The sequence below is a fragment of the Fusarium sambucinum genome, chromosome I (assembly GCF_050947815.1).
Source record: "Fusarium sambucinum isolate potato_lamoka chromosome I, whole genome shotgun sequence".
NCBI lineage: Eukaryota > Fungi > Ascomycota > Sordariomycetes > Hypocreales > Nectriaceae > Fusarium > Fusarium sambucinum.
In genome coordinates, this window is record NC_139294.1 from 8,296,130 (window position 1) to 8,311,093 (window position 14,964).

General features: G+C 48.7%; 5 protein-coding genes across 5 annotated transcripts; 2 read left to right on the forward strand and 3 right to left on the reverse strand.

Annotated features, from left to right (window-relative positions):
- Positions 1-173: 173 nt before the first annotated feature.
- FSST1_005440 (uncharacterized protein) lies at positions 174-2,898 on the forward strand (the record flags this gene model as incomplete). Its single annotated transcript, XM_083231715.1, has 3 exons — positions 174-359; positions 412-2,346; positions 2,401-2,898. The coding sequence occupies 3 exons, from the start codon at positions 174-176 to the stop codon at positions 2,896-2,898; spliced, it is 2,619 nt and encodes an 872-aa protein (XP_083088870.1).
- A 443-nt stretch (positions 2,899-3,341) lies between these two features.
- FSST1_005441 (mitochondrial-processing protease subunit alpha) lies at positions 3,342-5,103 on the reverse strand (the record flags this gene model as incomplete). The annotated part of the gene is made up of 2 exons (XM_083231717.1): positions 3,342-4,910; positions 4,972-5,103. The coding sequence occupies 2 exons, from the start codon at positions 5,101-5,103 to the stop codon at positions 3,342-3,344; spliced, it is 1,701 nt and encodes a 566-aa protein (XP_083088871.1).
- An 885-nt stretch (positions 5,104-5,988) lies between these two features.
- On the reverse strand, positions 5,989-7,889 carry FSST1_005442 (uncharacterized protein; the record flags this gene model as incomplete). Its single annotated transcript, XM_083231718.1, has 3 exons — positions 5,989-6,606; positions 6,662-6,758; positions 6,811-7,889. The coding sequence occupies 3 exons, from the start codon at positions 7,887-7,889 to the stop codon at positions 5,989-5,991; spliced, it is 1,794 nt and encodes a 597-aa protein (XP_083088872.1).
- Positions 7,890-10,988: 3,099 nt separating this feature from the next.
- On the reverse strand, positions 10,989-13,798 carry FSST1_005443 (tethering complex subunit VPS16; the record flags this gene model as incomplete). Its single annotated transcript, XM_083231719.1, has 6 exons — positions 10,989-11,240; positions 11,293-11,374; positions 11,448-12,690; positions 12,736-13,232; positions 13,283-13,547; positions 13,654-13,798. 6 exons carry the CDS (start codon positions 13,796-13,798, stop codon positions 10,989-10,991), a joined length of 2,484 nt encoding a protein of 827 aa, XP_083088873.1.
- Positions 13,799-14,212: 414 nt separating this feature from the next.
- Positions 14,213-14,956, forward strand: FSST1_005444 (autophagy-related protein 16; the record flags this gene model as incomplete). The annotated part of the gene is made up of 3 exons (XM_083231720.1): positions 14,213-14,297; positions 14,397-14,734; positions 14,783-14,956. 3 exons carry the CDS (start codon positions 14,213-14,215, stop codon positions 14,954-14,956), a joined length of 597 nt encoding a protein of 198 aa, XP_083088874.1.
- Positions 14,957-14,964: the final 8 nt, after the last annotated feature.

Genomic DNA, 14,964 nt, shown 5'->3' on the forward strand with positions numbered 1-14,964 from the left:
ACGTTGGATCAACACATGACAAGCACTATGAGATTACCTACCTTAGTAGTTTTTAATAAAGCAACAACAACAAACCTAAAAGCGTTCAACTAGTCTTTTCATCTCGATGGAATTGTGAAGCCAAGATACTTGACATGTTTCCTAGAAAAAAGGCACGGCTGAGCCCGGCCGAAATGACCACAAAGGACGACGCGAAGATCCTGGTCAGCGCCTCAACAATACAGACCCCTACGTCACAATCACAGGCGTCAAAGGCGACACCCGCGACGGAAACAGACCAAGGTAACCAAAAGGTGCCATCGAGACAGCAGACTACTATGAGTGATTCTCGCTCCATAGAGCGAAGAAGTAGCAAAGACGTAGGATTCCTTGGCTTTACCTTATCCTCTTAAGGTCTAACAAGACATGCAGGTACAAAGACCAAGAAGTTGGTACGGCTCATGGCCACGAGCTCCGAAAGCCTCGGCATCCACCTCAGTCGCAAAAGAAAACATACTTGGAGGAACAGTAAAATCCAATAAATCCTCCGATCTAAGTCGATACGAGGCGAAGAGGAACGACAGCGATAATGCCAGTATTCTAAGTACGACGGGCACGATTAAAACGATGCCGAAGATTAAACAAAACAAATCCGATGCTACCATGACCGAAGAAGATGCGCAAAAAGAATCGCAAAGTCAGATCAAGCCGGATGTTGAAACGTCCAGAGAGCCAACTCAAATCACCGAAAGCCAAGAGACATCAAAAGACGCAGGGACCGCAGAAACAACAACGCATAAAACGCAAGAATCTGAGACCGGTGATGCCCAGTCTAAATCTCAGGCCGACATGCGACCCGCAGAATCTGCATCCCAGAACGAGGGTCAACAACTGCCAACTTCATCAGGATGGCTAGGGTGGTGGTCCAGAACGCCTTTCACGGAGACTCAGGCGACCCCAACACTTGATACAGGCACTCAGCCAATGATCGAGGTTGAGGCTACAAAAGAAGCCGATACTCCTCGGCCTGTCACTCCACCCGCTCAAGCAGAGCCTTCAGAGCAGATGGCCTCTCCTAAAAACGATCAAGACCCACGACCTACCTCTTGGTTTCGATACTGGTATCCTTCGGCTGAACCTGTCAAAGCTCCGGAGGATAAGCCAGATATTCAGCAACCACAAACAGACACTGAACCGCCATCAGAAGACGTCGTCATGAAAGATTCTGAGCCGCCCTCTCATCAAAATGAGCCACCTCCCAAAAGCGGTTCAACATGGGCCTTTTGGTCCAAGGAATCACCAAAAACGAAAGAAACTCAACCTTTGCCGGAATCTGGAGAAGTAGCGGTGATGGGTGAAGGGTCAGAGGCCCATCCTCAACCCATGGCAGAACGCGATGTATCGCCAACCAAGGACAGCAAAATAGAAGATCCAAAAGTGAAGGATAAACCAGCATCAGTCAAGTCCAGGTGGATGAAGAAGAACAAACGCGTCAGGCCTCAGTCGATGGATTTGGATCGCACATCATCGCCCCCAGTATCTGGGGCATCAACCCCAACCAGGGCAGCAACTCCTACTCAGGATGTTGATAAAGCTTCAGCAAAGATAGCTTCTTCCGATCAATCCGTCGCCGAGTCGGAAACATCTACCAAACACTCTGGCAACCTCCTGCTTCCATCTTTCTCCAGCACTTACCGTATGAAGGACAATCCATCCATTGTGAAGCAACTGACGCAATTTCTGCTTCGCACACAGCAAGCCCCTCCCAACCATGTCTTCCGGGTGGACAAGCCTCCAAATATCAAAAAGGCTATTGCAATCGGTGTTCATGGGCTCTTTCCCGCAACATACCTTCGGCCTATGATTGGGCAGCCAACAGGTACATCTCTACGTTTTGCCGCCCTTGGAGCTGAGGGGATCCGAAGATGGGCTGAGTCTCATGGCTGTGGTGATTGCGAGATCGAAAAGGTTGCCCTCGAGGGAGAAGGAAAGATTCAAGATCGCGTAGACAACCTATGGAAGCTCATGCTTAACTGGATTGATCATATCCGCAACGCTGATTTCATTCTAATTGCGTGTCACTCGCAAGGAGTTCCAGTGAGCATCATGTTGCTCGAGAAACTTATTGATCTCGGCATCATCACCAACGCCAAAGTCGGTGTTTGTGCCATGGCAGGAGTTGCACTGGGGCCTTTTCCTGACTACAAATCCAGCCTGCTCATGGGTTCTGCTGCTGAATTGTGGGACTTTGGAAACGCAGAGAGTGACAACTCAAAGCGTTTTGAGAACGCTCTGAAGCGTGTAGTAGACTATGGGGCTCGTGTCACATTCATTGGTAGCATTGACGACCAGCTCGTACCAATGGAGGTAAGTCCTAGCCACTACTCGTGTCTCTTGTACTCAGTTAACTAACATATGTAGTCCGCCGTCTACTCGCCTGCGAACCATCCTTACATCTACCGGGCTGTATTCATCGACGGGCGTGTTCATGCCCCTGATTTTATTGCTCACCTGGTTGGCTTCGCTCTTAAACTACGCAACCTTGGTGTTTCAGACCATGGCTTGGTTCGCGAGCTATCCGTCCCTCTTGCTGGCTCCCTTTATTCAGGTGCTGGTCATTCCCGCCTCTACTACGATGACGCGGTGTACGATCTTGCCATCGCACACGCTCTCGAAACAGCACCTGCTGGTCCACCACCAGCTCCATGTACTATTTCCCCGCGCGGAGGGCCATTGACATCCCAGAACCCATATGTCTTACCCTGGATTATGCGTGGATTGTTGGAAGAGGACTTTGTCCGTACTGAATTGAGTGCCGAAGCAGATGAGCTACTCAAGCAGTTCGATGACTGGAAACCTACCAACAAGGCCCTCAAGGACGTCAAGTACCGCCTCGAGGCTGTGCGGTCCAAACTTTGATTTGCGGGATTTGAACAGGTTTAATCATTGATTTTATACGGCATTAGAAATGGCAGAATTTTATATCAAGCAACAGGGCATACGGCGTATTGCGAAGACGGCGCAAATTCATACCCAGAATGGGCACAATATAGTTTGGAGTTCAGTGATAGCGAGACTTTGCATACAGAATAATATACATCAATGTACCTTTTCTTCTTTAGAATTCTTCATTTGTCTGCTTTATGCTAGTATACGTTAATTTTAAGTCTAGGGGAGAAATCGCGTGGGCTCATATAATACATATTTTCCCGACCATCATAGTCTTTCTACTCCTCATAATGCTACATCCCAATGTCCGGTATATGCTTTACAATATCCCACCCTATTATACAACTCCTCTTCACGGAGGACGTCATGCAAGTGACCAACACATCATCTCTTGGTACGATACCACATCAAATCTATGGCAAGCTGCCAAGCTTCCAGCTATCGATGCGATCTTGAATCTGGTCCCAGCTCATTGTGTGGCTGCTGACACCGTATGCCTGGGCCTCCTGCAACACCACGGTAGGAGCACCGCTTCCGCCGCCAGGGTTTTTCACATGACCGCCAACAATCATAGTGGCCACACGACGGAGGTCATCTACTGTCAGGTTCTCGATACGACGACACATATCCTTAACGGGAATCTTGCGGCCGTGGACCTGGATTGAGCGGCCGAGATCCTCGAGCTCGACCATACGGCTCTCGAGGTTCATGAGGAGACTGGATCGCAGCTGGTTCTTCGCACGTGCGACCTCGGTCTCTTGCAGACGTGAGAAGCCTGTCGTCAGGGTAAGGGCACGGAGCTCTTGGCACATGACGTCGAGCATGGCAGCTGTTCTTCCAGGCAAGCAGCTTGCTGAGATGCCGAAAAGACCGGAGTCAGTGTAGGAGTGGTTGAAGGCCATGCATGACTCGACCCAGCCGTGCTGATTCAGGACATTGGTGTATAGGCGAGAGTACATGCCTTTGCCAGGTCCACCAGCAGAGAAAGAACCACCACCACCAAGGAGAGTCTGGAGTGTGGCGAGGGCGTAGATATCGTCCGAAGAGACAGGGAGGCCTTCGAAGGCGAGGTGGATATGTGTGAAAGTAGGGAGACCGCTCAGGTTAGGTGGTTGAGCGGGGAGCCAGGAGAAACCGCCCGTATATTTGGAGGGGCGTGCAATATCGACTTGAGAGGGGGGAATGTTGAGATTCTGGGGAGCGGAAGGTGTGTTCTTAAAGAACCGTGAAAGAAGCCCGGAGGATGACTGTGGTGATGAAGAGACTGAGGATGCGCTAGCTTCGCTATCTGATAGTTCGCTTTCGCTGGTCTCGGAACCAGTTGTCTCTGTGGTCTGCTGTGTGCCCTTTTGCATATCGCCAAAGAACTTCTCTGTCAGTCTGACAGCCTCGCTGTGCTCAACACCAGCATATGCCACGACCATTCTCTCAGGTCGGTAGAAGAGATCTCGGTAGGCCAAGACGGTATTTTTATTGATAGCACCCAGCCTATCCTCCGGGCACAGCAGCGGGTTTCCGAGGGTGTTATCCTTGAACGCAGCAGTGTGAACTAGCTCGGGCAGGATAAGTTCAGGCTTGCTCCAGATCTCACGGATCTCATATCGTGCTGTCTCGATCTGCTCGGCAACTTCCAAGTCGGTGATTTGGGGGTCGCGGATCGTCTCGGCGAGGAGTTCAATGGTTTGAGGGACGGCGTTGTTGAAGGTGGCGGCTTGGTACATCATGCTCTCTCGCGACGAAGCACACTGGATGTTTCCGCCCAAAGCTTCGACCTGCTCGAGCATATCGTCTGCGGAGCGTTTTGATGTGGACTTGAAAGCGAGTCGGTCCATAATATGGGATACACCGCGGAGAGAGTCGTTTTCGAATCGTGAACCGCCCTCGATATAAACACCCACACCAGCGAATGATCCGGGCAGGGCTTCTGACGCAACTCGCAGACCATTGGGAAGTGTCGTGACCTTGTCAAGGTCTGTAGGATCCTATTCTCTATTAGCAAGAGTAGTCCGTATAAATCAATGCCAAATTATTGTTATAAAATACCTTTTCAATACCCTTCACCTTAACAGTAGCCATAGATCTCCGCGCCAGCGAGAACTTGGAAGCCTGGCCCAAGACCTTCGAGCATGATGCCCGGGCCTTTGTAGGCAGGCCAGCGCTGAATTGGCGAAGCATTTTGAAGATGCGCCTGCTTTTGTAAAGAAATGGGAATTGCCAATTTCTAACAAATACAAACAAATGCTTGAAGGTATCGTCACTGGCAAATAAGTTTGCGACTGACTAACGACCGTCGAAATTTAGTACGCACCCCGGCCAGTCCGCCCGCACTCGGCGATTAGGCCGGATCATCTCGGTGCCGTGAATAGCGGATTATGATGACATAATGTCTTCTGTGTGTGTGGAAGACAATTTAGACGAAGACGGCAGAGTTCATGAAATCAGTACTGGTATCATTAATTTAATTGGGATATCAGGAGGCTCCGGTACCGCCATAAACTGCTATGAACAATTATGGAATGTAGCGTTGTGCTGAAAATACGAGCAAGCATGATAAATTCGGAGTGAAAATATAGCAAGTCTAATGACATTCTCTCGCTTCATATCATGACTATTGATCATGACATGAGTCCCTGCGACCAATTGCATTAGGTTATGTATTCAAATGGTACTTCACATCAGTTCATACACTGTGCTTCATAATACCTAGGCAAGTCTTTCCATTAACTCCCACCCATAGGGCCTCGTCGGCCAGTTGCATCCTGCGTCGTATGAGACCTATTCTTAAAAAAACTACCCTATATCTAATTCTCTTTCATATCTCACTCAATCAAAATAACATAACAACGCTATGCAAAATATGCGTAGTCACGCTCCATCCTGTCTTCTACTACAGGTAGTAATTTATATATAAAAAAATCCGCCAACGCCTTTATGCCATGAGAGCAAGGACAACCGAACGAACGCCATGACGTATAAACATGTTTCTCCAAGCGCCGTCTTATTTACCAGATAACGACCGAGCCCCGCCTATATACGAGCATCTTCGGTCGATGGGCCTTTTCATTGACGAACTGTCGCGTTGTTCTCGTTTGTGTCCGGTTGTGCTGCGGCATCTATGCTGGTCATTTCGCCTTCTGTGGCGCTCACTGTGCTGCCGGCGCTGCCGTCAAAAACCCAAGGTCCAACATTATTTCGTGGGGTAATTGGCCCCTCGTTGCCGCCTGGGGGAGATGGCGTTCGACTATCGCCGAGCTGGTTTGATCTTCGCGCACCCGAGACCGCTCTGATAGGCAATGGCTCGGAGATGGCATGATTAACTTCGTTTCGTTGGGGCGTTTCGGGCGTAATGCTGACAGTGACATCCATGTGATCGCTGTCAACAGTATTTGATCGCTCGGGTGTCGATGTTCCAGAACTAACTACAGGGGCGGCTGGCTCTGGCTCTGGTTCTGTTTCCGGCTCGGTGTCGATCTGCGCTGGCGTCGAGGCTTCTGCCTCAGCTTCGTTCTTCATTTGTTGCCACTCTTCGGCCAGCTCATCGACATCAGCTTCCAAGTCGGCGCCAGCACGACAGTTGGGGCAGATGAAAATGGGGTACTGGGGAGAGTTGAGTAGTGATCTCACACACTTGAAATGCCATGTGTGCGAACAGGGTGCTACGAATAGAGATTGACAGGGCTATGAGTAGTGGTTAGCAAAATGAACAAGGACGGATAGTATTTAGTGAGCTTACGGCAATAGAGCTCAAACAGATGGAGCAGTCTTGAGAGTTAGTACCAGCTGCTGCTCCACTAGAAGCCATTGTCTGCAACCTCTTATGCGCAGCCATGCTAGTAAATGTGTTAGTATTCGAAACTTGTAAAAGGTAGACCATAGACTTACTTAAAAGTGTTGAGCTTGTTTTGCCAACCTCGGTTTAGCTCGAGGCGCATCTTGACGCATCGAAAGATCATTTCCTCTCCCCCCTTGAAGTCAATTCCGAGCTGCACGATGTCGCCATCGTTGACCGGGAAAGCTTTACTTTCTTGCGAAGGTGGGCTCAAACGAATATGATTCAAAAACGTGCCGGAAGAACTTTTGACGTCCTTGATGTACCATTTTCCATCCTCGTACCAGAACTCGCAGTGTCGGCGACTGACGACCTTGCTCTTGAAACCGACGGGGGCGGCTGACGGCTGATTACCAGGCATGTTAGACATGGAGTGGCTGTCGCGCTCCGAATAGCGACCAACGCGAATCTTCTCGGATCCCGTAGGCAAAGTCCTGGAAATGGGGGGAAACGTCAGGGACGGACGTGTAGATCGCGGGTCGTAGTAGGCTGAGAATCGGATTGACGGAGTAGTCTCAGGGGTGGATGTGCCCCCTTCGCCCGTGGTGCCGGACCGCGACCTCGTGGTAGGCTGATCTTGGATCATGTCGGCGGTTACAGTTTGAGTATCTGCTGCTGCGGTCGAGGATTCAGGCGCAGTGTTGGTGGGGTCGTCGGCGTCGGAAGAAGCCAGAGGGCCAGAAGCAGGCGCAGTAGAAGATGCGTAAGGAGAGTCGTTGGCGACGGGAGCAGGAACAGGGACAGAAGTAGGTGGCAGCGCAGGTATCGAAGTTGTGGTGACCGCTGATGCCAAATTCCTCACGGGATCGGGTGTTGAACTGACGAGGGTCAAGTGGTTGGCGTTTTGGTTCTGGGCTCCAGTGGTGGATGGTCCACTCGTAGTAGGCGAATGGCTGAGAGATCGCGTGAGGCTAGAGCCGTGTCGGTTGGGGGACGTGCTGCGTGCGCTCGCTGTTCCGGTGCCAGGTCCAGAGCCTGATGAAGAGTTATGATGGCTGTCGCGGGAAAGAATATGGTTTTGTGTATAGTTGCGCAAATAACTGAGACCTCTAAGACGACTGGGTCTCGAAGTCGAAGTGGACGAGGACTGCGAAGGCCCCGTGGGCGTTGAAACAACTGGCTGAGTAAACATGATTGGGGGAGGGATAAAACAGAGTAGGCAGGCGGCACCCAAAAAGACAAGAGTGAAAAGGGAAGTAACAAGCAGTGCAGAAAGAGCAGGGACCCTGTTTTAGGTGGTTGCCGACTGCAAGGGTACAACTTTCAAGCAGAAAGCCAGAAAGAGGGGAGGAATTTGTAAATGGAGATATAATGGGTATTTGAGCAGGCAATTCCAAGGCGAAGTACTTCCAAGAAAGGGAGAAGGAAAAGGCGGCGCAATGGCACTGTAGAGAGAGGCGAAGCTTAATTTCAATCTAGCCCTTGCTTTGATCGATTGATTGAAGGATCAGTTTTGTTTCTTGTTGTCTTTACTGTATCTTTTTTGGCTGAAGACGGCCAGGTGACTGAAACCTTGGCTGAGACAGAAACAGATACGAAGACAGTTGTTTGTTGTTGACGTTGGAACAAGAGCGTATCCGGACGATACGACGGGAACGGTTATATGAGGAAGAACCCGAATGATGGCCGACGTAGGGAATATACGAAGGAAGAGAAGTATGCAAGAGTTGGTGATATTACTCAGGTTATCGATTCGCTTACAAAGGCGGCAAGAGAAAAGGAAAGGGTCTCGTTTATGTATACGAATAAATTGTTGGAAAGTTGAATTGTTTGTCCTGCTTGTCTTTTTCTGTCGGTCTTGTCTCGCAGATCGGTTCTAGACTGGGGGGCGATGGTTCGTTCCGTCAGAGACAAAGACAAAATAAAGAGGTGGACACTGAATGGAGGGAGAGTTTCTATTCCGACGCAGACTCCGACATTGGATGACGGGAAAGCAAGAACAGGAAAGAGAAACAATTGAAGAGGAAGACTGATGTTAAGAGAGAAAAGATTCAATAGAGAAGAAAAAAAATAAGGGACTTCGAACTAGACCTAGACCTAGACCTAGACCTGGACCTGGACCAAAGTTGGAGGTTGGGCTGTCTCGATGAGTTCATTACCTTTTTCCTTGGTGGACAGTAACATTAACAGTGACAGTACCAACAGCATACCTAAACTGTACAGTGGGCTGTGGCGGCATCGCTCGGGGCCGGGGGCGTAAACAGGGGTTCTAAAGCTGCTGACAGGGGATGATCGACTCGATTAGTTCTAGCGGCGGTCTTTTAGCTCGGAAATCATGGACAGGACTCCCTGAAGAAAGAGGGGACGCTCAAAACCCCTGCAATGACAGACGCAACGACCAGAAAGAGGTCCAAGGAACATCCAAAAAGCCAAGGAAACGACGTAATGATGTTGAGAAATTTTTAAAAAGAAAAGGGGAGGAAACTGTGAATTGACATTACAGCCTTGTAATTCTGTTTAAAGAGGAATTAATCCCCGATATCAACAAATCCACTCTATACCTAGTAGGTAGTAACTAGTATCCATAACTCGTGCCCAACATTGACTTGTTTACCTTACTTAGTACTGTGCATTTAGTCTCATCACTAGTGGACAATCAAGGATTGACTATGCAACTAACTGGTGCAATAACAAGGGTTTTAACTGGACGACCAAGTGGTTCATGGAGATACCATCAAGATCACGCAGTACGCTGCATACAGCCAAGTGATCAATTCTGCAATCAAACGTGATTCGGCTTGGCCGTTCTAGAGTTGTTTTCTTGGACCTATCCCTATCCTATCTATGTCTGATTAACTCGAACTCTCCTTTTAACATTGGGTAAGGCAAAGCGTCTTGGCAAGAATGAAAAGCAGGGTCTATTATCTGAAATGATCCTGATCCCTTCTTGCAAAAGGGTGGCCATACCTGCTACTTCCGTGTGACATGACTTTCATCCCAACGTTAAAGATGCCATTCAAAACGCCACGGTATTGATGCGACTTTTCTAATCACAGCTTCACATACGAAAGACTGTTATTCGCATCTCTCCCCCTATTCCTGATCGTCTTTGACGTCTTGGTAATCATTCACCTTGTCCATTAGAAACGCTTCACTGCAACTCAAACGCCCTCGCCTGCTTCTAGAAAACAAGTAAAGGAGAATTCCCGTCAACCGTTTTTTGCTCCTCGAAAGTCCCGCTGGCTGCGGCTTAAACTCAACTTACACCTCGAGCTTTGGTAAATATGTTTGCTGCTAGAATAAATCTGTCGCACAATACCTATCTATCTAGTCTAGATAGCGATTATTTCTAAAAGAACCGCCACCACCAGATGCTTCGAGACTTTCTGGCCATGGCCGAAAGAGGCAAAGAGTGCTTGAGCTAAGATTGGCAGACAAAATAACCACAGGAATGGCAAAGAAAGAAAAGAATAGAATAGGGGAAGGGTCTACATTTACTGAGAAGCTAATGTCAAGATTTTCTCTCGAGTCTCACAATAATAATCTCCAGAAGCAATGGAAAAGCAAAAGTCTCCGAGTTTGTGACTGGACAAATCGTATCTGTATCACCTCAAACTTGCCAGTTCCCCAGCTATACTACCGAGGTCATCCCCCACATCGGAACTAAAATGTAACCCCCATGATATCATCATCCTACCCTCCCATTCTGCACTGCAATTCTTCTCCTTCAGCTCAGCTGTCATGCCACCACCACCAAAAGCATAAATCATCTGTTGTTTCTTTTTTGTCACTATAAAACAAGCGTGTTTCGGGACTTCCCGATCATAACGTTATCTAAACTCACGTGAAACCCTGGGATTGATGCCCATCGTCCCACTTTCAATCTCCATCCTAGACTGTCATGAGACACCTTGAATAGAGACATGACTCTTCACGTCACGAGATCAGTTCATCTCATCACGCGAAGGGTCATTATGAAACGGCTGCAGACGTTTTTGCATTCCAGTCAGTCTTTCATGCCAGGGCTGGCTAGGGCTGTACAGTACTGTATCTATTCAAGGGGTCAACTTTGACGCCTCAAGAAACGGTTCAGAAGATTTGGAAACCCTTTCCACATACATTTAACTAGGTAACGTCAACTATGCAGCCACTAGCACAGGTGCAAGGCGTCGAACTCATTTTAATTCGAATCCCTGTTTGTTTAATTGTAGTAAGAGATGGACGTCATGGTTATAATAAGTCTAAATATGTGCTTATTGTGAAACTGTAGTGAAAACAGGTATGCTTCACTCTACTTCTTAAAGGCCGACTGCCCTAGCCGCTCAATCTCTCTTCCCTCCTGCGACCCCTTTCCTGCATCCTCAAGAAGCCTCGCCCACGACTCGCTATCCTTGAGTCTCACAGCTTCTTGCGCTGCCTTTACACGCATCCCGCACTTCTCGTACATGGTGATGGTCTCACCAGCTTCGAGTCCTGTGCATTTGGGTACAAAGACCGATGCTACCCTTGGATTGCCTGCTTGTAAAGTGAGGTTGAAGAAGGGCTATGTTCTGTCAGTCCCAAGTCTCACTCCATGAATCTATGTAGTAACTCACCTCCCAACCAATGGGGCTTCTCCTTGTCTTGGAGATCTCCTCAATCTCGTTCCAGTCTCTCTTGGCTACTAGTGCTCGTAATCTGCAGGAACAAGGTTAGTCGTCGATGAAAATAACCCGGTACCATGGAGCTCTTGTAGAGAAGGTCCACTTACCGAATCCACCACGCCACTTTCTCAGGGACCTTGAACTCGCTTTGGATCTTCTTAGCCCGCCCGTGATAGCCCAGTCGAATAAGCTTAAACATGGTTTCGTTAACGCTTAGCCCCGTAAACGTATCTGTCAGGTCCCGGTCAAAAGCTTCCTGCATACGAAGCAAAGTGGTGGCCTCCTTCAAGGCGTGAACCTCAAATGAGGACTCCTTTGAGTCAGCCAATAGTTTTGCTGCCAGAGTCAACTTGTCAGATGATGTGCGGGCATCAGGCTGCTTGAGAGATTCCCGGATAAAGACATTGGCACCATCTGTTCGTCGGTCGTCTTGGTAGTAAAGGTCTTTGAGCAGCGTATTATCGCCTTCCTCCATGGCCAAAGCTTCTACCAGGGCTGTAGCCGCAGGTCGTGCGTTGATGACCCTGAAGAATGCAGCAAGAGGAAGTTTTTTCCTTAATTGCAACAGAACTGAGAGTATAAGGTCTGTGTCGCCACTTTCGACTGCCTTGTCAAGAGCAAGCTCATCCTCCTCCATGTTAAGAAGGAGCGGAACTTGTTTACCACCGCGAGGCTCATGATTAAGGAGTTCTGTTGCAAGCCGTCCCTTTCCTTCTTGATACGCTGCTCGCGCAATCTCTTCAAATGATATTCCAGGCTTGCCGGACAGTCTCTCCACGATTGAGCGGCAAATGGTGTCGTCGTCCTCGCCTCCCACGCGAACCTTGCTCGACGCCCAGTGCACATAGATTCGATCTGTGGGAAGCTTGAGATAACCCGCAATCTTCAAGGCGAGAAGATACTCGTGTCGGTTGAGCAGTCTCCGGATGAGAGCCTCTGGCGTCAAGCGATGGTACTGCTCAAATGATAGAGGCATTCCAACTTCGTAATATCTGACAGCGTTCAGTACACGCAAGGTCTCGCACATGTCAACAAATTCATCGCTGTTGTAAATATCAAGCACGGACTTTCCAAACGAGGCGGCCTTGAGCAGACGTTTCTGCCAGTGCGTATCAAACTCGCGTCCAGCCGCGTTGACACAGGTGTCCACGGCTCCTGTAAGGTTGGGTCTTATTAATTGGATGTAATCATCAGCCTTTGGAGACTGAAGTTCAAGCTGGCCTACGGCATCCAGCAAAATCGAGGCTGGGGACGAATCTGAAGATTGACCAAAGACTTCAAGAGTGTCTCGTGGAACTCTCTCCAAGAACTCGCAAAAGTCATTCGTAATTAAGCGGGCACCATCGTGCTCTGCAGGATGTTAGATAGTGATCCAGATGAGACAAAGTTACATACCGGAAACGACATGTACTCGTGTGCTATCGTAGATATATGATGAGGAAGAATCGCCAGGTCCAATAATGTGCACCTCATCTTCCCAAGCAATAAGGGCGTCAGAACCACACCATTCAACATATAAAGGGGATGTCTGTGAATTCGAGTCGTGTTCAAACAATCGCTCCTGGAAATCACTCGAGATAACATGAGCTTTGCCGTTCATAGCATAGAGATTCACGTAGCGTCCATCTGGTGAGACGCTGATATGACTGAAAGGTCCAATATCGAGAAAGCGATCTTCGCAATCCGTGGCATCGACGACGTAGACCGTCTTGCCGACACCCAGTAAGACCTCAACAGACCTGGATAATGTGTAGTTTGGTGAGATGATTGACCATGCGTTGATTTCCCCTTCTGGTGTCTGTGCAAGAGCCTTAGGTCGGGGCTCGGTATAGGACGAGACTGTTATGAGGGTGTTATTTCCTAGGAGTGCTACCATGCCATGGTCGTAGAAGCTGTATCCTGTTAGTCATAGATCCGGGGCAGAAATAGTTTGCAGACATACCGGCACGATTCAACACTATAGTTGTCGGCGCCATGGCCGAGAGAGAACTGTGTGAATTCGCCTTGTAAATCATAACAACGGACATTACCATCAGCAGTAACAACTAGTAAAGTCTCATCCTCAGACCATCCGAGTCCTTTGATGGTGCCATTGTCCCAAGGAATGCTGCGCAACTTCTTTCCAGCAAGACTGTAAATGTCGATTGCTGGTTTTGCTGACCGCCCCGGTTGGTATGCTAGGAGCTTTGTATCGTCGCGCCACAGTGCTAAGAGGTTGGTCAGCTCTATCTATTGGGAATTTGAACTCATCATGAGAAGTGAGCAGTTCATGATAACTGAGATATGCTGTGTCTTTGTAGCATAATCACTCACCTAATGCTCCTGCATATGGAGCTCCAGCAACGACATAATTATCCAAGTCGAGATCTTGGTCGAATACAGCTGTATACTGCTGTGTTTTGCGGAACCACCTGTCCCCGACACTTTCCCAATCGGCTCTCGCGTGAAGCGTATCCATCTCGCGATTATCTCATGTTGTTACCAAACCTTTTTTAAGTGGTGGTGATGAGAAAATGTGCTTATAGCTGAAGATAATGCTTCAGCTGTGTGCACTACAACGGGCAAGTACAATCAATGTATGAGAGCAAGGAGCTTGGGTGCTGGCTGCATCATACCTTCCGACGTAAGTGGAGGTTGCTAGGCGTCCATGATACGGCTATTCTCCGGCTGGGATTAGCGGTCGGGTAGCTCCTTGTCCCGCTAATTTTAGGTTTCTTTTGGCTGTTGGTTGGTAGGTTGCATCATCTCACATGGCAGCCTCCAAATGAGCGGTGCAAGTCATTCTCTCTCTCATATTTCGATCTCATTCATCTAACTTTTCCATCAACACCGATATTCTCCATTATTTCATCCAGAACCCTTGTTCTTCGCAATGCCCAGCTGGCGTGACCAGTACCTTTCTGGCATCCAAGATGCAGAGCTCAACAACCCCGTCAACATGGAGCTGGTTCAAACATGTTCGTATAAATCAACCCCACCTAAACCCCTCCCTCATTATGCGACATCATCTCATGAGGAACGGTCACACCTTGTATAAGTCTAACAATGATCACAAGGCTCGCAGATGGCAGATCGCATATCTGCTCTCGAAGCTGAAAAAAATGGACTAGAAACCCTGGTCACAACCAACGGAAAGTCGACCGCGCGACCGGCCGAGCCATCGACAAACGATCCAGGTGTCGCACAGCTGAAACAAGACCTCGCTGAAGCTCTTCGATCAAAAGGCGTCACCGAGAAACGACTGCGTGCAAGCGAGGAAGAGTTGATGCAGTTACGATCCAAACACAAGGCGAACACAAGATCGATAAGAGACCTCGCAGCCGACAAACACAGTCTTACTACTAGACTTGAAGACAGAGACTATGAGCTGAGGGAAAAACGCAAATTCATTGAGGTGCGTATTGCATCCCGAATGTCAGTTCTATACTCACAACGACACTAGCAAGTCCAAGATGAAATGATTGCACTAAATCTCCAAATGTCCATGGCCGAGAAGGAAAGAGACAAAGTCAAAAAGGAAAACAAGGAGCTCGTCGACCGATGGATGAAAAGGATGGCACAGGAAGCAGATGCCATGAATCTTGCCAACGAGCCCCTCTTCGAAAAAGGACGATGATCGACTAT